Source organism: Vanessa atalanta, chromosome 29 (genome assembly GCF_905147765.1).
Source record: "Vanessa atalanta chromosome 29, ilVanAtal1.2, whole genome shotgun sequence".
In the NCBI taxonomy this organism is placed as follows: Eukaryota; Metazoa; Arthropoda; class Insecta; order Lepidoptera; family Nymphalidae; genus Vanessa; species Vanessa atalanta.
In genome coordinates, this window is record NC_061899.1 from 4,470,493 (window position 1) to 4,494,702 (window position 24,210).

General features: G+C 34.5%; 1 protein-coding gene and 1 non-coding gene across 3 annotated transcripts; one reads left to right on the forward strand and one right to left on the reverse strand.

Moving 5' to 3' along the window:
- Positions 1–513: 513 nt before the first annotated feature.
- Positions 514–23,894, reverse strand: LOC125075038 (glucose-6-phosphate exchanger SLC37A2). Of its 2 annotated transcripts, XM_047686590.1 has the most exons (14): positions 23,460–23,894; positions 16,113–16,282; positions 13,720–13,800; positions 11,727–11,860; positions 10,185–10,317; positions 9,583–9,731; positions 9,044–9,109; positions 7,272–7,316; positions 6,791–6,980; positions 5,270–5,418; positions 4,844–4,967; positions 4,240–4,317; positions 2,379–2,487; positions 514–1,824 (listed from the first exon to the last, which is right to left on the reverse strand). In XM_047686590.1, exons 1-14 carry the CDS (start codon positions 23,585–23,587, stop codon positions 1,749–1,751), a joined length of 1,632 nt encoding a protein of 543 aa, XP_047542546.1. In that variant the 5' UTR covers positions 23,588–23,894; the 3' UTR covers positions 514–1,748. The 2 variants fall into 2 exon arrangements, with proteins under 2 accessions (XP_047542546.1, XP_047542547.1); XM_047686591.1 differs by lacking the exon at positions 7,272–7,316.
- Trnae-uuc lies at positions 3,993–4,064 on the forward strand. The gene has a single exon. It is a non-coding gene; the product is annotated as a tRNA-Glu (tRNA).
- Positions 23,895–24,210: the final 316 nt, after the last annotated feature.

A 24,210-nucleotide genomic window follows, 5' to 3' on the forward strand; every position in this document is an offset into this window, starting at 1 on the left:
CAGTGATTTATGTGTGTTTGTGTATATGATTTATTAACGAATCGATATTGATGACTATTGTGAATATATTTGTGTAATTCATTTGTTTAATTAAAAACTTACTGAATTTGTGAATCGTTTGAATATACGCCCACTTATCTTGAATAATCCTATTACCAATATATATACCAATAATGTCTATAAATTCATATTTATTTATTGATTTTCTTTATTTATAAATTCATTCAATAACATCAACGGCTGTTCTGTTCGTGTCTGTCAAAAAACTGTCACTGTCAAGTTTATTTTTTTTTAACCGGAAACATACACTAAGGTCTTATAAAAAGAGGGCAGTTGTCGGTATAAATATTTACACTTAATTCATATTTTAAAGTCAAATCGACTTTAATACTTCTAATTTCGTTACTAAAATATCACACAGTATTTAGACATGATATATAAATTAATAAATTCTTTGATTAATATTCGGCCGCTGACAAAATGTCTCCGACAGATAAGTGATGAAATTTTTAAATATAAATCGTTAATTTGAAAAAGGTATCACTATTATGGCAGCACTGGCCTCGTTATTAAAAAAACACAGTAGTTGGAAGTACTTTAAATTACGATTTCCAATAGATATTATTATTTTGACGTTGACGGATTTAAAGGCCTCGAGGCCCCGGGGCAATTGAAATCCCTAATTATTATTTAAAAAAAATATTTTACAATTTCATATCTGTGAATAAGGTGTGACAATAATTTATTTAGTCTTTGTATCGATAACTTTTGAAACAGTAATTAATATTTATTTTATTTGACTATATCTGGATATCTAAACATATATTACATTTTTATAGTTTACTCGTCGGGGTAATATTGGGCCCCTCTCTTGCGGAGGCCCCAGGGGGTCTCGTCTAGATATCTAAATATATATTATATTTAAATAGTTAACTGGTCGGAAATTCTATTATTGGGCCCCTCTTTTGTGGGGGCCCTTACTCAAAATACGGCCCTGATTATACAATAAATAACAAAAGAATGTTTTTGATATCAAAAATGCACTGTTACAATGTTTTATCAACTGTTTATTATCAGTAACAGTTGGTCAGTTGATAAACGTCAGGAAATTCTCTCAGCAGACCAAACATAATATAGACGTAAGGAGAAGTATATCTGTGTATAACGTGTCCCTGAATGTACATGACAGTAATCGTCGCTCGCGGCTGCGCTCGTTTTATGAGTCGATAACGCATTAGGCATAAAATATTACTACAAATAATCCAATGGTATGATTTTTAATCTGAGACGATTAAATAATGAAAAGTAGGGGGTTCTCCGTGCGTAATTTTTTACAACTATTTGTCGCGTTTTAAGCGTTTAAAGGGTCGTCACGTGTAACGTAATATGATTTGACCGAACCGCAACTGGATCGTTGCGTTTGTAGAATATGTACACGGCTGAACTGCAACGATTCTGTCTCGAAACTGTTAATTTGTTAGTAGTGGGGGCTTAGGCCCATCCCATGATCCCATGGCGCCTTTCGAAAGATCCAGGGCACCACTGGTTTCTCAGTGGGTATTTCGGTACTCGGTGGCTTTGAGTCCCACCCTCTTGCTTCATGTGGGGGAAAAGCATAAATGCGTTTTTCTAGCGATTATAAAAAAGGCCAGCAAGATCTATGTGTATGTAACTGACACTTCCGGGCATAGACATCTGATATACTTCTCTTTACTTTAAATTATCCTATAGCTTAGTAATACTGTTTACTATTCGATACGAACTGATCTCGGCGAGGAAAGCCGTCTGTCCTGCCATATTTTGACAATTTCGACTTTGGCTATCCTGAAAAAAAAAACACAAATATATTATTAACAAAGATACTTTTCTAATTCGTCTTGGACAGTTAAGTTACACAAGCATTACATTAAATGTCTCAGCAGAAAGAAAATAAATACTATAACTCAAAACTGTTAATATATTTTTTGTAGCTATGGTTGGGAGGGGGGGTATGTTAACCTCATTTTTTAGGTATTAATATAGGTTCGCGTTTTTTTTTAAAAAAACACAAGTGTCAAGTGTTGTCAAGTGGTCTTTTATAGAATAATCTTTTTAGAATAAGATCTGTGTGTTTGTTTTTTCAAAATGAACATTTCGCATAAATAATTTGTCAAACATTCCAACATATGAAATTACATATGGAACCATCCCCTTTTTAAGTCCACGTATCATAAGAGCTGTCCAATTATATCTTTAATGATCACAGCTCTCAAAAACCCCCCTAACTGAATTCTCCATTAAGTTAAACATTCTACCTACCCTAAGTAACAATTTTTTTTTGACTCCAAATAAATGAAACAAGGCCAAAAGACCGAGAAAGATGATGAAACCCTCTGTACCTTACGAGCAGCATCAGCGCCATGAGGTCACACGCGATCAGCATGTAAAAAACGGCAGACCAACTACCACTCGACACGATACCAGCTACCATCGGACCCACCGCCGCCCCTGTACAAGAATATAATATAAAGAAATTACTGTCATAAATTCAGTCATTGTCGTTACTAAATTTGTATATAGATTGAAATTAATGGTAGAACTTTGTGCAAGACTGTCTGGGTGGGTACCATCCAGTCATCAGATATTCTTCTAATTGTGTTCCGGCACAAGGGAGATAATATCTTAGTTCTAAAGGTTTTTTACAGCGTTTATTTCTCTACGCGGTGATCACTTAACATGTCGTGGCCTAATACGGTACTTTCGGTTGTGAAAATCGATAAAAACAAAAATGGATATAGAAATATACTCAAATATTCTGATTTTGAATCATAAAAGCACATCATTGTTTTATTATATCAAAATTAAAAGTCGTAACTTTTAATATGTATATCACGTGACCTAAAACACGAGCCGCCATATGGCGTGACGTCATATGGGCAAAAACTGTCAGTTCAGTGTAAGCGGCTAGGTACATATCTATCAACTTTCATAATAATTGTAGGTTATGTTACCATTTATAAATATACAGGAAAAATGCAAAAGTATTATTAGATTTTAATAAGGAGGTTTTACTAATATTGAAATTATCCGAAATGAAAAAAAATAAATAAATTTAATTTAATCAAAAATTATTTATATGCTATTACCATACGAAATGTGTATTCTACTTTTAAAACACCATCGATTTAATTAGTTTTAGTGGACCGATGAATGTCCACATAACATAGGATTTCCTAGCACGGGGGTCATTAATCAAGTATCTTGTAAAATGTTTTTCTAAGTACTCTGTCATGACATGTATCATTATCATTAATCTTCTGTACTACTGTTATTGGTAAATCATTATATTATTATTATCCTCACATAAATACAATCGACTTTTAGTTGATAAGGATCTCGTTTTGCGAGTTCCACCCAAACATTCCTCATTCCAACATCATCTGGCACTTTGATAAACAACTTTTCTGGAGTTTTAATGCACGTATCCGTACACTCAGACACTACACACCAATGATAGCGATTGTAATTCATTATTATCCCAAAAAAACACAAAATAGTAGCTGTAAGTATTGAATGAGTGCCGTTCGTACATACAATACTTATTTTTACCAATCTGACGTCATCAAAACGACTGAGAGCGAAAAAAGGATTAAAATTTATTTTTATGACAAAAAGGCGTGTTTATTTCGAAGCACTTTTTCAAACATAGTAGAGTACCCTATTGACAGTTCGCCTATCAGACAAACATACAACTTTGACCTTGAATTGAAGCGATATCATTGGTCGAGATCTTGAATAATCTGTGATATTAATTTAAGAGATCTAAAAATGTAGGTCAAGGTTGCGCTCACGACTCACGGTTACTATACGCGATAGCCGGTCCGTATTGATATATTTTTTTATACGATTATTGTAAAATATTATTTTCTTAGTAAAAATATCTATTTTTATCAAGGTTAACGCAAATAGTCTTCACTTTCATTATAATCGAATATTTTGGATGTTCTCTCATCTCCCGTATGGTCTAGTGGCTAGGATACCTGGCTTTCACCCAGGAGGCTCGGGTTCGATTCCCGGTACGGGAAACCTTTTTTTTTTAATTTTATCGTTTTTTTTATCAATAAAATTTCTACATCCTATATTATTAAATATAATTAAGATATTTGTTAACGCTTAAAAGTTAAATATTTGCATTTGAATAGTCTAGCTTAGAACACAATCAGGCGGTCCTACATGGAGCCCTATCTGTGTGTGACTCACCGATGCTGCCGGTGCCGTCGATGATGGCTGTTACAGTGGCCAGCGCCTGGGAGTCACCAGCGAGACTACTGTGTGTGCCTGAGACAAAAATAAAAAAAAAACTATTAACATATCTTTTATGACTGTAATTTTCAAAGCTCATCACGCGATTACCGCTGAATATTGTGACGGATACAGCTAAGGGCCTTCAGCCTTATTATAATTGAATAAAATATAAAATTTAAACATAATAATAACAAGATATGAGATATTTTTCATTATATTTCCGACTCTGTCGACGTCGACTACCGGGTCATAGTTGAGCACGGCGGGATAACGACGGGCACTCGGGCTTGAGCGATCATCGAGGACACAGTGTTTAATTCAACTGTTCTAAGATCCCTTTACTGCCAACACAGTAAAGAGATCTTAGAACATTCACGACATTTAATGTTTTATTATACATATTTATAATTAATATGAAAATATATAATTTTAATATTATTCTATAGTACTGTCACCACTAAATACGATTTCCAAACTCCAGACCAATCGCTAGTGCGAACCTGCCATAGAATACTGCAAGAAGACACGAGGCAAATGCTCGTCGAAACATGGTACATACCGAGTTCCGCGCTAACGGCCGTGGTGATGAGCGCGTAGGGGCCGTTGACCAGCACGCCCGCCACCACCAGCAGCGCCACGTTCAGCACGTACGAGCTGGCCCCCCACGACTGGTACGCCAGGAGCTGCAAAGACACACCAGGATTGAAACTCAACAGCTTTCATCGCCTACACTGCTCCATTTATTTGAGACGAAGTGTGTTATAAAACGCGGGAAAATAAATTAGCGGACATTTACGACCAACCCTTCGGAATCTTTCCGTTACTCTGAGAAGACAAATGCTCTCGAATCCCCCTCGGAAAGGGCCGAGCGTTATGTCCACACGATCCCATAATCACAGGGTTTTTTTTTTTGGGTAGGAATTACACATAACCCAGGGAGCCGGGTACCCTTTGAAGGCTCTGTTTACAACAACAAGAGTCTCACGGCGGGCGCGGCGAGCGCGTAGAAGGCGGCGCAGACGAGCGCGGGCGCGCCCACGCAGTCCGACAGCAGCCCCGCCAGAGCCGCGCCCACCACTCCGCCCACGTCGAACGACGTGCTCAGCTCGCCCGACTGCTTCGGCGTCAGCGTCGCTGGAAAGAGGGCTTTACTCTAATAAGGGCAGGATTACTCTAAATATTTTATTTACGTTTTTAAGCTACGCCTGAAAGTTCATCTAAACATCAACGCAAATCTTTTACAGTCGGATGTCCTAAGTTTGTCATCGTTAGTGTGTGTTTGTTGTCTTAACAATGAACAAACACAAACCCATTACTCCTGCTATGCGACTGCATAGAACCAGTAACTCTTGTGGGTTTATAATGACATCACTTGCTTGTTAACCTCGTTTGCTTACTGTATGTGAATTATATGTGCCACAGATTACAACACAGGCAAGTGACGTCACCGACGCCATTGCAGCGCCATATTGTCAAAGGAGCGTTTTCGCGCGCTATTTAAATATTGAATTTTTAATTTGATATTTTACAGCAAATATGTACTAGAATGAAAAAAAAATCAACTTTTAATGGGTTCGACCTCTACTAATGAATATAAAATGGATTTTAAAAACCAGTCAAATAGCCTATTAGTGTGTTCATGGTTGATAACACACCTTGGAATTGAAACCATCGCCTCCTCGCTATTTATTTACGTCATGGAAAAATGCACAATTTGCCAAAAAAAACCCTTCTAAGTTTCTTTAGTCATTCAAAGGTAGTTTTCAGGGTATTTTCTCTTCCGAACCGACGGTAATTTTTTATTTAATTTGACAATCACTAAGTAAGTATAATGCTTCTATATTGGTTAAAGGATTTTGATTAGATTTTCACTAATCTCGAATAAAATTATATATCTTTATATAAATTTTCTGTGCGTGTGTACGTCACTAAAATCCTTAAGAGCTGAGACCAATTTTGATGCAATTTTTAGTGTGCGTTTTAGTTATTCTCTGGATGATTCCGCTTGTATCCGGTAGAAGAAGATAGCAGCCATAACTATAATAAATTAATTAACGCGTATGAAGTCGGGACAGAAAGCTAGTAATATCTATACATATAATAAAATTGGAGTGTCTGTTTGTAATATTAAAATAACCCATTTTTACTAAATGCATATATATACACGGTACATATAACAAATTAACATTTTTTGCAATTTTTGTCTATCTGTCTGTTTGTTCCGGCTAATCTCTGGAACGAATAAACCGATTTCGACGGGACTTTCACTGGCAGAGAGCGGATGAAATAAGGAGTAACTTAGGCTACTTTTATTTTAGAATTATATATAGAATAAAAATAAAATCACGCTACAATCTAGACACGCGGTAGCGTGTCAGCCAAGTTCTAGTAACAGAACTGGCGAGCAGCACCGTTATCCAAATAATTTAAATTGAAACGACGCGCACGAAGTCACGGGCATAGCTAATATATAAATAAATTTTATTAATCAATTCAATTCACTTACTCGAAGATTTAATATACAAAGGCAGCCAGTAGAGGAAAGTGTAGCTGACCAGCTTCGCGAAGAACAGCGAGAGGGAGAACTCGATCACTCCGGGTATAGCCAGCGCGCGAGTGAGCGAGACCGCGCCTTGAGAGCGAGACGACCGGCGGGAGAGCAGCGCCGTCTCCTCGGTGGGATCGTCGCCTTGGTACTGGAAACAAAACAATAATTATAATATATTACCACTATTAAGTTACTGAAGTTAATGAAACTTTTAAATTCTAATTTCTATTTAATTCTTTTAAAATCACATGCAGGTTTCCTCACGATGTTTTCCTTCACTGGCGAGAACGAGTATTTAGCACTCTATGTCATCTTTAGTACCCCTGACGTGTATGCAAAATTTCATATGTAATGCGTAACAAACAAACTGTCTATCACGTTTATATTAGCTAAGGATACGAACGGTGCATTACAAGTTAAATTATTAGTTCTAGCTTACCGGGGGTGTATTAGCTGAGTGTCGAGACGGCCTCAAGCTCGCCGCCTGTAATCATGCTGTTATTTAATGGTGGGTGGCCTTACAACCTACCTTTGGTAACATTACGAAAGGTAAGGTTTATAGTGGATTGGTGGTATTAGTAAAAACATAAAAAAACAAGGTTAAAATGAATTGTGCATAAAGTAAGCAGTATAGTCTATTCCAATGGAAGGAGGAGTTAAGGTAAACATACCTTAAAAGCATTACATTAATAAATCTGATATATTGTGCACTACTAACAGTTCTTGATTAATATCTTGCTTATATCTACTTTAAATTTTATTTCAAAACTAGCGACCAGCCCCGGCTTCGCACGGGTGCAATGCTGACACTAAATATACTACAGTATGTCTTGTCATTAGACAACACAAACCACTATGTCCCTGCGTTTTAAATCTGTAATATCTTCGAAAATATTCATTAAAATTACATGCTGTAAAGGGCCGTATTGGTCTATATTAAATTCACAATGTATTTAAGGTACTTAATTGGATGAAGATTAATACGGTATTGCTTAAAATCGCTTCGAAACTAAGCCATTATTTCTCGCAAAAAGTAAAGGATAAAAAATGGGTGCTGTGGGTTATCCCTAAGAGATAGTACTTTTTGTTTGCTGCTGTTGTTTGTTTTATACTATATAATGATCAATCTCCACTAAAAACTCCATTTACGAAATAACAACGAATACCACAGAGTACTAAGATTTCGACCAATGACATCATGTAACTTCAAGGTCAAAGTACTTTATCTTAACTCATCCTTCCATTGGAATAGACTATATTTATATATGAACATTATTATCGGTTGTGATGGGAAAATGCTAATGAATCTTATGAAATACTTGTAACATTACCACAAGACGCAGCGTCTTTTAAATAATATTTTATAAGTATTTTGCTTCGCAGTTTCAACCGCTTTAAATTTAGACTATTGTCGTGACTAGCGTGAGTTTCAAAGTCCAGCTTTGTCAGATTCTATACAATGGTATCTGATGTAGCTGGGCTGATTACCATTTTTATGAATATGTTATGACCAAAGAAGTACGTTCTTTGGTAATTTTGGTTTTGGGCTCGGGTTCCAACTCAAGACCGATTACGAACTAACATTGAGATCAACTATGCGAGTTTCTTGCCGTTTCTTCTTGGAGTTTGCTTTACGAAAATTTGATACATTGACGATTCAAAAATGCTCTATTGTAAAATATTGGACAACATCACATACATTACTCTGATCCCAATGTAAGTAGCTAAAGAACTTGTGTTATGGAAATCAGAAGTAACGACGGTACCACAAACACCCAGACCCAAGACAACATAGAAAACTAATGAACTTTTTCTACATCGACTCGGCCGGGAATCGAACCCGGGACCTCGGAGTGGCGTACCCATGAAAACCGGTGTACACACTACTCGACCACGGAGGTCGTCGGAAAATTGTAAAGTTTCCTTGAATAAATTACTAATAATTATTAGATTTAATTAAACCATTCCAAGAACAAAAACATCTACTGCAATATACTTGCGTTCTGCTAAACGACAATAGTTTTTACTAAATATCGAGGAATCAAAATCATAGTTATACTTATTACAAGCACTTTTGAATCGTCATTCAGCTACCACCGGTTCGGTATGTAGATTCTACAAAAAAACCGGCAAGATATGTAGTTACTCTACCAACATTTGAATGTATTTCAAGCTAGGTTAAATGCAATCATAAAATTATCGCTTTAATACCTGGTCACCAACAATAACTTGGGAGGCTTCTTCTTCGTCGTCTGATCTGTGTGAGGGTCGGTTTGGCTGGAAATGTAGAGACATTGACATTAAAAAATATATAATTTACTTCAGGGCTTTGTGCAAGCCCGTTTGGGTACCACCCACTATGGTACATATATTCTCGCCAAGCTACATACTTAGTACCGTTGTGGTCAGGTTTAAAGGGTGAATGAACCAGTAGAGCTCTAGAGGCTCTAAGGATATACGATGATACGTCCCTGGTTGCCAAGTTAGAGGCGCATTGATTATGTAAGGAATGGTTAGAATATCTTACGGCGTCAATGTCTATGGGCAGTGGTGACCACTTACCATCTGATGGCCCATTTGAAAGTCTATCAATCCATATTATAAAAATAGTAAGAAACAACAGAAAAAAAATATAGATAAATATTTGATATCATAATTTTAATTTAATCTTAAGGAGTTCCACAAGGACCATTACTACTTCTTAAACAATTCCTCGTATACATTAATGGTAGAACTGAAAACAAACTTACAGATTGTCTATCCGTAGAGAGACCAACGTTCTTAGGTTCCGGCACTAAAAATAGGAACACTAAAAACGCGACAACGCCCATCACTAGCGCCGGATACACGAATGATAGTGACCAATCGCTTTCCACGTATTCCGCTGCCATTACTGTACCTGAAAATAAAAATAATAATTTATTTATAGTATATCTATTTGACTACGTTTTCACAATAAGTACAGAGAGATCTGTATTACTTTTTATCTCAGATAGTTATCCAGGTTGTCGAATGAGCCAACTGTTGGTAAGTGCTATATAGACATTAGTGCTGTAAGAAATATTAATCTACCTAACATCGCCAATGCGTCACCAACTTTTGCTAAGATGCTGTCCCTTGTGCCTGTAGTAACACTGGCTCATTCAGTTGTCAAACCGGAACACAAGTATTGTTTGTCGGTAGAATATTTGATGAGCGGTACCAAGCTAGACGAGCTACTTAAATCACCACCAAGATATGCATTTAAGTTAGATGATTTTATTATATTGTGTGGGTGTTACGTGGCAGTTTGTATTTAAAACCATTTAAGCTATAATGTTGATAAGAAATACAAATTAATTTCAATAAATACCTAAAATATTTCCGAGGGAAGTATGGGAATTCCAGAGTCCAAAAATGAGTCCCTTTTTGGCATTGCCAAACCATTTGCCAACAATCGCCACAGTGCCAGGCCATCCTGTGGTTTGAGCGATACCAGCACCGGCCTGGAGATTTAAAAGTATATTTAACATTAACATAGAAATGACATTTCTTTCTTCTAACAATGTCGAGCTATCAAAAGAATCAAAATATCTTATAAAATGTATTTATATTATTTAAAATAGATTATTAACTCATTCAAAAAAACTTTACTTCAGTACTTTAAGAATATTGTGCTTCAGCTAACATCGTATTTACGAACATGACCGACCGTTGCGATACGATATTTAATTGAAATTCGATTGAAGAAAATGATGTAAAAAAAAAAAGAAAATCAAATTATAAAAAAAGTCGGGTCGAAACATTTTATGTATTAATAGCGCAAGCCGATTTTTGTCCCAGTGATTATGGCGTAGCACATAAAGAACGGCTAAGGTCTCATTTTGAAGAGCTCCAGCCGTAGATGTGCAGAAAATTTACTTTATTTTATTTTATTTTGCTTTATTAAGGCACAAACAGTTCACAATACACTTAAATTATGAATAAAATTTATAAAAACATACACCAATGAAGCTGCCACAAAAAAACAAACAAATACAATAGTTATGAAAATCAACGAACGTCATATTGTTATTTTATTTACGGAAAAGGAATACATATTAAGTAATAAAACTAGGAAAATTTATTTTTGGGTTTCAAACAACATTTTTAATTTAAAGAATTAATTAAATTAAAGAAGATTCTTGATAGCAATTTACTAAATTATTACAATTTAACAAGTTAATTATTTTAAGGGGCTGGCAAGTTAGACCCTACGGCTGTATACGAAAAAAATTAAAAACTTAAACATGTATTAAAGAAAGTTTTTATAGACAAACTCCAATTCTAACTGAAGTAACAAATACTATTCAACATTTCATCATTTTGGCGCCAAATTTAGATGATTGCCTTCCAGTTTAGAATGAAATGAATTCAACACAAAACCTGTCATTGGTTTCGAAATTCCCAAAAATCTGTTGAATAAACGCAATAAGGCGCGGGCGACCCACTAGTTATAGTAAAGTAACCAAAGCGAATACATATAAATATCCAAAAGATGGCAGCTGAGCTAGACGACGTGTATTTTTTTAAAACAATTCTTATTTACTGCACACCGGCAATTTTTCTTCGCTTTTGTTTCAATATAATGTTCAGAGTATGACGCGCAGGTTATGACGCGTAATTTATATATTATCATATCATATTATCACAATTAATACTAGTAACTTCAATATTTTGATAAAAAAAAATCCTAAACATCATTTTATTACTGTAATCAAAACGAATCGTTTTCATTACAGTTTAGTTCATATACTGGTACATTTGTATCTCAACAGACATGTTGTCTTTTGGGTCTATCTTTATCTTTAATTTGTATATATTTTTTCATTTTTGTTACTGTCAAACTCTCACAGAGTCACTTAAAATATCTCACCTGAACTATCAGATAGAACGATATGTCGTGTACGTCCAGAGTTCGACCCAAGCCGAATAGATAACAGAAGATAGCAGAGACCAACATCCCAAACGAGAGGAAATACCTGAGGTCCACTCGTTCCGCGATCATACCTGGAAGATAAACAAATATAACATAGAAGACGATCAAGATCTAAATATCCTTTTTTATTTTTATATAAATAAATTTTATTTTGTATTAATAACGATGCAAAAAACCCCATTCGATTTGTACGTAGATCGTCATTCGTTGTCAACACTTATAGACTTAAAACTATACAAGAATAATAATATTAAAGATACAAAAAACCACATAACAAATTAAGAATTTTGTAATTAGTAGTTTGTGTTTTTATATCCTCCTGCCCTTATCCCAATTTTACTTGGGGTCGGCGCAGCATGTCTTCTTCCATACTTCTCTGTCGGACGTCATCTCACAAGTAACATTCTTTCTAACCATATCGTCTTTCACACAATCCATCTGTCGTTTCTTCGGTCGTCCCCAACTATATCCATCCACGTCCATGCTCAAGACCTTATACTCTCCGAAGCTTAATAACCGGAATATCAATACGGATATTTTTCTTAAGGGATACAATTTTGGGTTTTTAAACGATGGCGAGTTAAAAGTTCACAGAGGTCGCGACTACAAAAAAATCTCCAACAAGCCCTACTGGTCCTATAGAGAACCTACATCTATATCCATCCACATCCATTCTCAAAACTTTTCTCACAACATGGTCCTCATTCCTCCGCATAACATGCCCATACCGTGATACCCTGTTTCCAGATAGCTTCTCGGTTTGTGCTTTTATTTTTCATAAAACAGCCATAAGTGGATTGTCGCGGTGACTATTCATCAACCGGCTTAGTACATTGTTTAGTATCACATTTATACAGGTGTTCAATGAATTGTATTATTTTATCATCATGATCAGCCTGTGTCATTCCACTGCTGGACGTAGGTCTCCCCCAAGGCGCGCCACTGAGCCCGATCTTCGGCCTTTCTCATCCAAGTTCTACCGGCCACCTTCCGTATATCGTCGCTCCACCGTGCCGCAGGGCGTCCTACACTACGCTTGCCGATTCGCGGTCTCCACTCTAGAACATTCTTGCCCCAATTGCTATCAGTTCTTCTACAGATGTGACCATTTGCAAAATATACATCGAGTTTTTTTATATTTATTTCCTGCTTCATATGATTCTCATAAAAAGTAGTTTAAATCGTCGTCAGACTTACCATAAAGATATGGTAAGTCTGACCATTACTTGACCAGTTTTAGTATCCAGCTTCACCGTCTGATCTCAAAGATCTCTGATTAAATAACAGGGACGTTATGGAGCTCCGTTACCAAAATCGATCAGAATTTTGATTTTTGGATAGATTAAATACAATTAGGTTCTTTAAGTATACAGCAGTATACTTAAAGAGCCTATATACAGTATACAGCAGTATACTTAAAGAGCTGAATTGTATTTAAAAGCTATTATTATTTTTTCTGTGACCATATCTAATACTAAATAATAACTTAATAAATTCAAATATCTTGTAATTTTTTCGTTTACAATTTCTAAATAATCTAATATCCGTAACCAAATCCATTCGAAAGCAAAGGATAATATGAAATAATTTCGTATCTGTAACCGGTAAAATATTATTTATATAGCCGTATCCAGATCAAAAATGACATTACCATAAAATCCTTGTTAAATAATATCAAAACAAAACACACACACACACACATATTTATTCTCAAATATAGCTTACAATGTGTGCAAAGCAACCGGACATTATTTTTTCTTTTAATTTTTTTTATTATTAAAGTTATCTCCCCTATAGATCTGACTTCTGACGTCTCTTATAACTTACCAGGAGGTTCTCATCCTTGTTAATTAAATAGTAAGAAAAATATTAATGAACTTATTATTACAAAAAAATTGATATCTATTAATATATACACAAGTAAACTCACCGGAAACAAACATGGCGCCAGCGTATGAGAACAGGAAGGCGGAGTCCAGGGTGCCGAGTAGAGTGTTAGCGTCATTTGTGTCTGAAACAACACTAATGTTAGCTTTATCATTAAGTTTTCTGTAATATGTAGGCAAACCTACCACCACCTGGTAAGTGGTCACCACCACCCATAAACTGTTAGCGCTGTACTGCTGTTTGGCGGCAAAATATCTGATGAGCACAAAGCCCTACATACGCCTACGGATATCATAAAACAAAAGATAAATAGACCGACATTGACCTTGAATTAACATTCAGGAAACATTTATGGATATATTTTTGCGAATTGCATGGAAAATGCTAATCTGCTTGTTTATCTCGACCCTTCCTGCTTTTGAAACAGCTCGCTTGTCCAACGCCGACACCATTGTTAAATAGAGTTCAATTACAACGTAAGATTTCATCACAAAACGTCCTCCAATAGGCTATTTGACTGGTTTTTAAAATGCATTTTATATTATTTAGTAGAGGTTAAGGAACCTAGTAAAAGTTGTCTATTTTATTTCTAGTAGGTACATATTTGCAGAAAAATATCAAAATAAAAATTCCATATTTAAATAGCGCGCGAAAACGCTACTTTGACAATATGGCGCTGCAATGGGGTCGGCGACGTCACTTGCCTGTACTGTAATCTGTGGCACATATAATCCACATACATTAGGCAGACGAGGTTAATAAGCAACTGACGTCATCATAAGCCCGACCAATGGGGAGCGTTTTGTGTGACGTGACAAACGTTTAAAAAAATGCATTTTTATTTATGGAATTTTGAATAAATTAATTAGTATTTTCAACTTTCGTTGATAAATAACCATTTTTAAAGTAATAATTTATACTGATTACAATAATTGACATTTTATTTTTCGCATTGTCAAATAGCCTATTGTAAACACTGAAACTCCAGCTACACTTATTGAAAGTATTTGTCCATTTGACCCATATGTACGAATAGACTAAGTTGAAAAGTGTCAGAACTAACACAGGTAGACTGGCAGGGTTACCTGATAAATAAATATGACTGATAGATAAATACCTTCACCCATATACGTAAATCGTACCTGTTAATGCGCCTCCATCCTTATGAACTAAGAAGGTATACTCTGTTCCATAAGAGGAGAAAAGCCAAATAAACAACATAACAAACATTTACGACCTGTAAATTTCCAATTGCTGGGCTAAGGCCTCCTCTTCCTTTGAGAGGAAGGTTTGGAGCATATTCCACCACACTCATGTGGCAGATTTCCGTTGAAATTTGCAGGTTTCCTTACGATGTTTTCCTTCGCCGAGCACGAAATGAATTATAAACACAAATTAAGCACATGAAATTCAGTGGTGCTTGCCTGGGTTTGAATCCGCAATGATAGGTTAAGTTCAACCACTGGGCCATCTCGGCTCTTATATATAATAATAATAAACAACATTTGGCAGCAAATTGACGCGATATCATTGGCCGAGAGCTTGATTAATCTATGAATTTCACTATGGATTTGCAAATAAATAGAGTAGGTATTGAACGTCGATGAAACTGCTATCGGACTTTTGGAAGTAAAATTAAAGTGGATATAAGTAGTTAAGTGCAATAGTGTTGCATTATAAATAAAGATATATTAATCATAAACTCTTAGCAGTGCGCAATATAGCTGAGTTATAAGCGAATCGCATGTGATACGTAAATCTAAGGTTTGTTTACCTTTATTCCTACTTCGACTGGAATAGGCTACATGCTTTGTGCCTATAACAACACTCATCCTTCAAACCGACGCTAGTAATACGTGTGGGTAGTTCTTAATCAGACTTCATCATAATTAACAAACTCTTACGTCTATTTTCAAATAAGTTTAATTTCAAAATAACTTTCAAGAATAACATTTAATTATAGAAGCTCGGGTAAGAAACGAACGTCGAATTTTTCCACGAATTTTTAGGTGACCTATTTAACAATCACCTCAAGATCTATTCTGTTACAAAGTCCAAACTAACACAATGTAGCCCACGATCGTGACATGCCAGAAATTTATATTTTTGTCACCGGGTTTTGGAGGTTCATGGCCTCTACAGCATCACCAGGTTTGGAGATGAGACAAAGTACTCAACCTAGATGTTAGGATTCCACTTAAGGATGAGTAGGTATGCTCGTTTTAAAGGTGGCTCCTGTGAAGTTGGACCTTGGCTTAGGACGCCATTGACATCGGGAGTGTAGCAGTTCGCTGGCGAGGTCAAAATTAATATTTTCGGCAGTAAATCTGTCAACTTAATCTGTTCCTACTCAGATGGAATTGTGGTGACCTCCTACTATTCATAACCCATTTGCTGATCAGTATTTTTAAACAAATAAATACAATTAATACTTACTAAATGGAGGCCAGTTACACCATTGATCGTCACCAGGCCTGACATCTGGCGGTGGGGTCAACGCACTGCAGTTCTGATGGAGGACACTCTTCACTACGGATATCGGTTTTCTCGTCAAATGGTATGTCATATACGTGAAGTATGTAAGAATAAGGACGCTTGCTTGATACCTGAAAATAGTCAAGAGTTTAATTGTTGTGTATGCAGGGGGTATATCTAATTTCTTTTACAAACATAATGTAGAGTTTTGAATAAGGTTTCATTATATAATATCATTATACAACGTGCCTGTGACGTCAAAGGCATTAAATGATACTCCTAATACTATATGGCCTTCTAAGACCAAAATAAAAATATATATTAACTTTTTTTTTTATTTTATTAATTTACAACATCCTATAACATCATCGGAGATATTGTTACACAAATACTAGCAGGTCAATAAACGGCCAAAATAGGTCATATATATATTATATATAGTAAGTATTAAATGTTGTCGTTCCGAACTATTCATTCAAAAATTTTATTAACCTTAAATAACGCCCGCTGAAGTCAAAGGGGACTGTGCGGGGAGTGAGCGGGGAGCGGGTGAGCGGGAACGTACAGCGCGCGCGTTACCGAGGCGTTGCTGTTTTTAGAGGTTATTGAACTAATTTTGCAAATAATGTTTTAATTTCCGTTTGAATTATTTTGTTCGAAAATTTCACTTTTTCTTTTTGTGTTTTTGATAGCTTTATCAGCTGTATATTAACGAATATTTTTCGTCGTTTTATTTAATGCGATGACGTCGGCGCCACTCTGTGTATGTAGCTGTGCATCGCACCTTTACACACACAGTCACAAACAATTGTTGTATTGTTTCTTTATTTAATAAAATAAAATTAAATGTTAACGTTAATAATAAAAATAATAAAGAAATACTGTAAAAATCAGTCATCACTGTTTATATTAAAATTAAATTAATCTTAATTTACATAATATTTAGTTACGTTAGGATGAGCCGAGATGCCCCAGTGGTTAGAACATGTGAATTTTAATGAAATAATGGATTCAAACTCATGAAAGCATCCACGAATTTTCACGTGCTTAACTTGTACATATATTCACCGAAAGGCTAAAATCTGCTAGATGTGTATCCACCTGTTGCCTATTCGAATCGAAGTAGGAATAAAGATAAACAAACCTTAGATTTACGTATTTAATTAGCTAATAACTCATTCTAATCTTGTTATATAATATAATAATTGTTCACGGCTAAGAATTTATGATCTTTATTTATAATACAACACTATTACACTTAACTACTTATATCCACTTTAATTATACTTCCAAAACTCCGACAACAGTTTCATCGACGTTCAAAACGCAACTTTTTCGCAAAACCATAGTGAATATCACAGATTAATCAAACTCTCGACCAATGATATCGCGTCAATTTGCTGTCAAATGTGGTTTATTTGGCTTTGTTCCTGTTATGGTTGGAGTAGAGTATAGTCGCTTTGGAACGTGGTGGAATAATTTTACGACCAAACCACTGATTTTGATACAAATTGATATGATACAAGATGATACAAGAGCCGAGATGGCCTAGTGGTTAGAACACGTACATCATAAGCGATGATTGCGGCTTTAAACCCAGGCAAGCACCACTGAATTTTCATGTACTTAATTTGTGTTAATAATTCAAAGGTGGAGGAAAACATCGTGAGGAAACCTGCATATGCCTAATTTCAATGAAATTGTGCCACATGTGAATCCACCAACCCGCATTGGAGCAGCGTGGTAGAATAACTCCAAACCTTCTCCTCAAAGGGAGAGGAGGCCTTAGCTCAAAGGTGGGAAATTTACGGGCTGTTACTGTGTGGGTAGCTACCCAGACGGGCCCTGAGCCCTACCACCAATTATCAGAAGAAGATAAGATGTTCCACGTCAAAAACTATTTCATAATGGTTATCAGCGGGCAAATGTAACCAGTTAAACATATACAATACAAAGCATTGACTCAACAATAAACACACTAATCAGCATTGTATGAGTCAAACATAAACATATATACATATATATAAATAAATATTTATTTCTCTGTCCGTATACGTTGGTATAATATAATGATTGACGACCTCCGTGGTCGAGTAGTGTGTACACCGGTTTTCATGGGTACGCCAATCCGAGGTCCCGGGTTCGATTCCCGGCCGAGTCGATGTAGAAAAAGTTCATTAGTTTTCTATATTGTCTATTTATTGTATTTGATGTTGTCCAATATTAAATATATATATATATATATATATATTCATCAGAAACTTTATACAGATATAATTGACACTACCCGGCAGTCTAAAGGCAGTACCACTACCCGGAAAGGTTGATTTCTCTATAGGACCAGTAGGGCTTGGTGAAGATTATTTTGTAGTCAACCTCTGTGATCTTTTAACACGCCATCTTTTAAAAGCTCAAAATTGTTTCCCATAGCACCTTAAGAAAAAATAACCGTATTGACATTCCGGTTATTAAGCTTCAGAGAGTATAAGGTCTTGAGCATGGACGTGGACATAAAGGTGGTGGATATAGAGGAAGGAGACGACCAAAGAAACGATGGATGGATAGTGTGAAAGACGATATGGCTGGAAAGAATGTTACTTGTGAGATGACATCAGACAGAGAAGTATGGAAGAAGACATACTGCGCCGACCCCAAATAATAAAATTGGGATAAGGGATGATGATAATGGTGAGAGTATTAGGGCGGCAATAGGGCATAGCTTTTTATAGAGCAAGAGCCAGCGGCCCGCAGGCCTTCGGTAAAGTATAAAAGCTGTAAGTTTCTCATTGTATGTCCCCAACACAGGTAAGAACGAATCCCGTCTATGTAACTTGGGTCGCGGTGGCTTTCGCGGGTATCAGGTAATAAAGGTGTGTAAAATTGTGTGTTAAATTTGGTAAAGTATAAAACTCAGTTTTTACATATTTTACTTATAATAATCCCAAAAGTCACCTTGCCGAAAGCCAGACACTTCGTACAGTTCCAACCCTCTGCCAGACACCCTTAAAGTATATTTAATTGTTACTATACTTACGGTATAGTATAAAAGCTGCAATTTATATATGTTATTTGGATAACTATTAAATAATGTTTTTTCAATAGCCAGACAGTTTCAGTGGTTCCTTTATGTTGCCAGGCACATAAAAAGTCTAATGTAGGTGAGAGCGCGAGGGATATATGTGTCAGCGGGTGCGAGTGAAATAGCGCAAAATACTCATCATTATGTATTATGTGGTGAATAGTCATACGTACAAGAAGCGTTTTAACACAAAACTAATAACACAATAGTTTTCGGCACGGTATTAGTTTCCATAATAAGATTAAACGGTTATTTTTAACTTGGCCCATTAAAAAAAAACAATTTAATGTCAAAAAACATTGATTAGTAAGACATAATACTCTATACAAGATTATATTAAAGATAAACAGCGTTAACTTTGTATTTGTTAATATGGTGGAAAAAAAATAATTACTAAATTAAACTTTCTTGCCGGTTATTGGTAGAATCTAATTACCTTTTCAGAAGAAAAAAGATTTATTTGGTTGTTTTTTTTTTCCTTATAACCTTTATTCTACCATGCGAAGCCGGGACGGATAGCTAGTACATAAATAATCGATATAAAAGAGTATTGTATTTCAATGTTTATACTGGCCGTATCGCAATATTATACGCGTCATCTAACCTGGGGGACAATTCAACTAACATATACGAGATAGACCGAGCCACATTTTGGAGAGCAGTTTTAGATTCTGACAAAATTACAAATCTGTCATAATCTATACATCTGACACATGACAAAGCCTCCGAAATGCCTAACTGGTGAAGTTTTGCCAAGTTGACAACTAGTATTCGTGTTTGGGGTCATAAAAAGCAACACCAACATCAGAGTTAACTTTTGATCTGTGAACACTTTATAAAATTATGAATATATTTCTGTAACTGCCCGTTCAGATAATCTGCTTAACTATAATTACTTTTACTTTTGTCAATTCAGGTTAAAGTTATGACACGCTCCCGATCCAATTTCTACGAACTTACGAAAATGTTCCTCATCTTCATCGATCCAACTTCGACCGAACCGTAACTGGATTGTTGTGTTAGTAAATCAAAATATACTTTATTCAAGTAGGCTTTTACAAGCACTTATAAATCGTCATGTAACAAATTATATTAATTGAAGCTAGCAACGGTTCGGAATATAGATTCTACCTAGAAGAATCGGCAAGAAACTCAATAGTTACTTAGTAGTTAGTAGAAAAAGAAAAGTTTTTTTAATTAGTGGTAGGGTTTTGCGCAAAGCCCGTCAGAGTATGTACCACCGACTTCTCAGATATTCTACCGCTTAATAGCAATACTTAGCACTGTTGTGAGGGTGAGTGAGCCAGTGTAACTAAATACAAGGAGTTACAATTTGATAGTAGTATTGGTACCCTGGATTGAGATTAGTCAGTTCGACAGTCGATTAAGATTGTCGACGAATATAGTATAATATAATGATTATATAGTATATTATTAAAATAATTAATAATTTTCGAGAATTATACTGGCCCATATATTTATATGATAATTTTAAGGTCATTTCATTTCAGAACCGGAATGAAATACTCTTTTTCATCAACCATATATACATATTCTGATTAAAAAATTAACAAAAATATATCTAAGATAATTTAAGAGTTAAAAAAAAACACGCGTAAGTAAAACATTATCTTCACTTGAAGGAAGGTAAGGGGTTCTAGAACACACCAGATGAAAAAGGGGGCGAAAAAATCTGACCATGTATGTGAAGGTTTATTTTGTAAGACTTTACAAATTGACGTAAATAACTCGTAAAAGCGTCTTATTTTAATTTTTATGATTTAGCTGATAACATTGTTAGATTGACGTCATCATAGAAAACTGGCAGGTCGTATAGGGGGGTATATATACTATGAATAGTATTATAAAAGCATTCGATTTAAGATTTATCTCGTATTTGTCAACCCTAGAAATTAAAATTGAAATTAGAACCAAATGGGAGTGTACCTACCCAAACTATAAAAGATATTTTTTATGTCAGTTAAGAGGCAACTTTCATGAAATCAAAATCAAAATTTACTTTATTCAAGTAGACAAGCACTCATGTCATTTAACAAACTATTTTAAGTAAAGCTACAACCGGTTCGGTATGTAGATTCAATGACATAACATGGTTACATGACATTTCAGTTCATGATTGTTTGTGTTAGATGATGTATATAACTATATACATTGCTACTTAAAGGGGGTTGTATAATTACAGGATAGTTAGCTATAAGATTTGATAAATTATATATTATGTATCTGGTGGAAGATAGGTCACATAATTGTTATAAAATTTTAGAACATGCAACATTAGATAACAAAAATGCACTATCAATTAATTTTCATGAAACATGCTCTCCCCTCTTGGACATTCAATCGGACAGCAAATTTAACACAACCGGAAAGAGTTCAAACTCAAGGCCAACATCTTTACATGCTTTCTGAGTAATGGAACTGTACACCCTTTCAACTTTCAGTCTCAGGGCTGCTACTGAGAATTTTCAACAGAAACTTTGAAACAGCTCACCGCAAGCTTCAAACCCAAGACCTCTGTTTTTTGTACTCATGTCTAGCTACTAAACCATCGAGGCAGTCCATCTTCTGAGTAGATGAGTACTATACTGTATCATGGTATGATACTTTGTACTATTGAACTGAGTAAGTTTATTTGGCTTAAATGAGTTTAATTGCAATACAAACAGTGTATGAACTAAACTTGGTGGTAGGGCTTTGTGCAAGCACATACCTAAGATAATTTAAGCATAAATAAAATTATCATGTACCGATAGATACTTATCAAAATAACACTTCGATAAAATGATTATCAATTCTATGAATACATTTTTTTGTAAGGTTAATTTAGAGCTTACAACACACACACATACACACAGATATCTTTGTAATCTAATTACTAATGATTATCAATGAATACATAATTCACAATGCTTTAATATTATATTAAGTTTTGGAGATTTTACTAACTCATTTTTTTTTAAATAAAGATTGGAATTCATGTAAAAATGCATTTTATTTATTTTTAATAATAAATATACTAATTTATTACCTTATTTTCATTACTAGCTCATAATAAGTTGTATCATAGCCTATTCCAGTAAAAAAAAAATAAAGATAAACTTCATATTGATATATTTCATTTAATTATATAAAATTATAATTTATCAGATTATATAAAACACAACTAGGTAGGAATTCCATCATATCGAGATTATTATTATTATACATCACCATCAGCATTAAAGTAAAAGATTTAGACTTATGTCACGATAGTCGACCTCAATTCAATCGAAAAAGAAAGAATTTTATTTATGCCCAATTCTAATCATATAGTTATTATTATTTATTATATAATAGTTTAAAAAATGTATTGTATTTCTTATTTTTAATTATTATGCTTATGTTTAATTCATATTTTCAATAATTACATTGTGTAATATGATAATGCATGGTGAGACTACCTGTAAGTAGTAGAACTTTTGCCTTGATAATTTCGAAATTTCATTTTGTATTTTGGATGTGATATTGTATCTACTGTTGGTCTATCTAGCTGCTGTCCCATCTAGCTCTGGTATATTATGCTCAAACGGTTCTTGATTAATATATATTTTTTTATAATTCAACAATATTACACTTAACTTTGGCTTCCCAAATAAATAAATAAATAAACTTGTATCCCCTTTAAATCAAAGCATCACTGAACTTTAGTTCTAAGATACCATAACTCCTGTGCCTATTATAACACTGGCTCATTTACTGTCACTAATATTTAAAATAACAAAAACATGTGGTACTTAGACGCTAAATTTATCTATCTTTTAAATAAATGGTCATAGCTACAAGTCAGAATTTTAACTTACTTGCCAATTATTTCACAAGTTTTATTAAATTTTTGTTATGGTGTCAATTTTATGATTGAACAATTATTTAAATAAATAGTGGAGGAAATATTTACTTTTCTTTGTTTATTGAAAATCATTTCTCTTAAACTTAACTTTTTTTATAAAAGAAAAATATGTTTAATGACCTTTAAAACGTCCTCCACTGCGATTTTGTTTATGAATCATGAAGAGTAAGAATACTGAGTTTAAATTTATTAAATTTATTATTATAATGAGCAATTTCTTTACTCACACACGTTTTTTGTTTAAACATTTACGAATTTAACATTAAAGTATACTAAAAATTTAACTAACTATTGCAATAAACATCTAATAAAGATAACTTACCACCGTAATTTATTTATTTGAAATCGAGGACACAGCCAGGAATTTAACTTTTGTAAACATTGGACACCGATAGGAGCATCCCTGTTTACGCCGCTCATTTTAAAATATTTCAAGCAATTTCCTCTCATAAATGCTTTGAATATGTTCAATTAAATTAATTTCTTATCTAAAATTTGTTTCAATTCACACTCACACGCACTATGATCTAATACAAAGTGATTGTTTATAAAATCCCGTCTTTGTTAACAGCCGAACTTCTAAATGCAAACGATATTGCCATATTCTAAGTAATATGCTATTTATTTTTATCAAAAATAGCTTTACTAAGTAGATAGTGTACGCGTTTAACTTTTTCGAATTTAATTTTTTGTTAAGAGTATAAATTTTCGTATTTTTTTGCGTGAACAAAGTTCGGAGGCGGTCGCACTTTCGACACGTCCTTATTCCTTATATCAAAATGTCAAACGTCAATGTCGATCGTCCACTATCAACATTGCGTTCCGTAGTTTGTTTTATATTATAGTACAGATGTAATAATATTAATTTATTAAAACTAATGATTAGTTGTTTTTATACATCACATAATTATTTATTATTTATTTGTGTATACTTAGACTAATATATTTCATAAAATATTTTTCAAATTAAACGACAGAAACAATTCAGTATTCAATATTTTTACTCCCAAAATGGCTGCAAGCAAAAGATAGTTCGTTATTTAAACTAATGCAATGGACATATCTACGAATTG

Excerpts from the sequence above, each read along its gene's own strand:
- LOC125075038 (XM_047686590.1), bottom strand. The coding sequence starts at position 23,587 with ATGAGAGGAAATTGCTTGAAATATTTTAAAATGAGCGGCGTAAACAGG. Across the intron at positions 13,801-16,112 it reads GTGTAACTGGCCTCCATTTA|ACACAAATGACGCTAACACT; the intron begins GTAAGTATTAAT and ends GTGTTGTTTCAG. Across the intron at positions 1,825-2,378 it reads GCGCTGATGCTGCTCGTAAG|GATAGCCAAAGTCGAAATTG; the intron begins GTACAGAGGGTT and ends TTTTTTTTTCAG.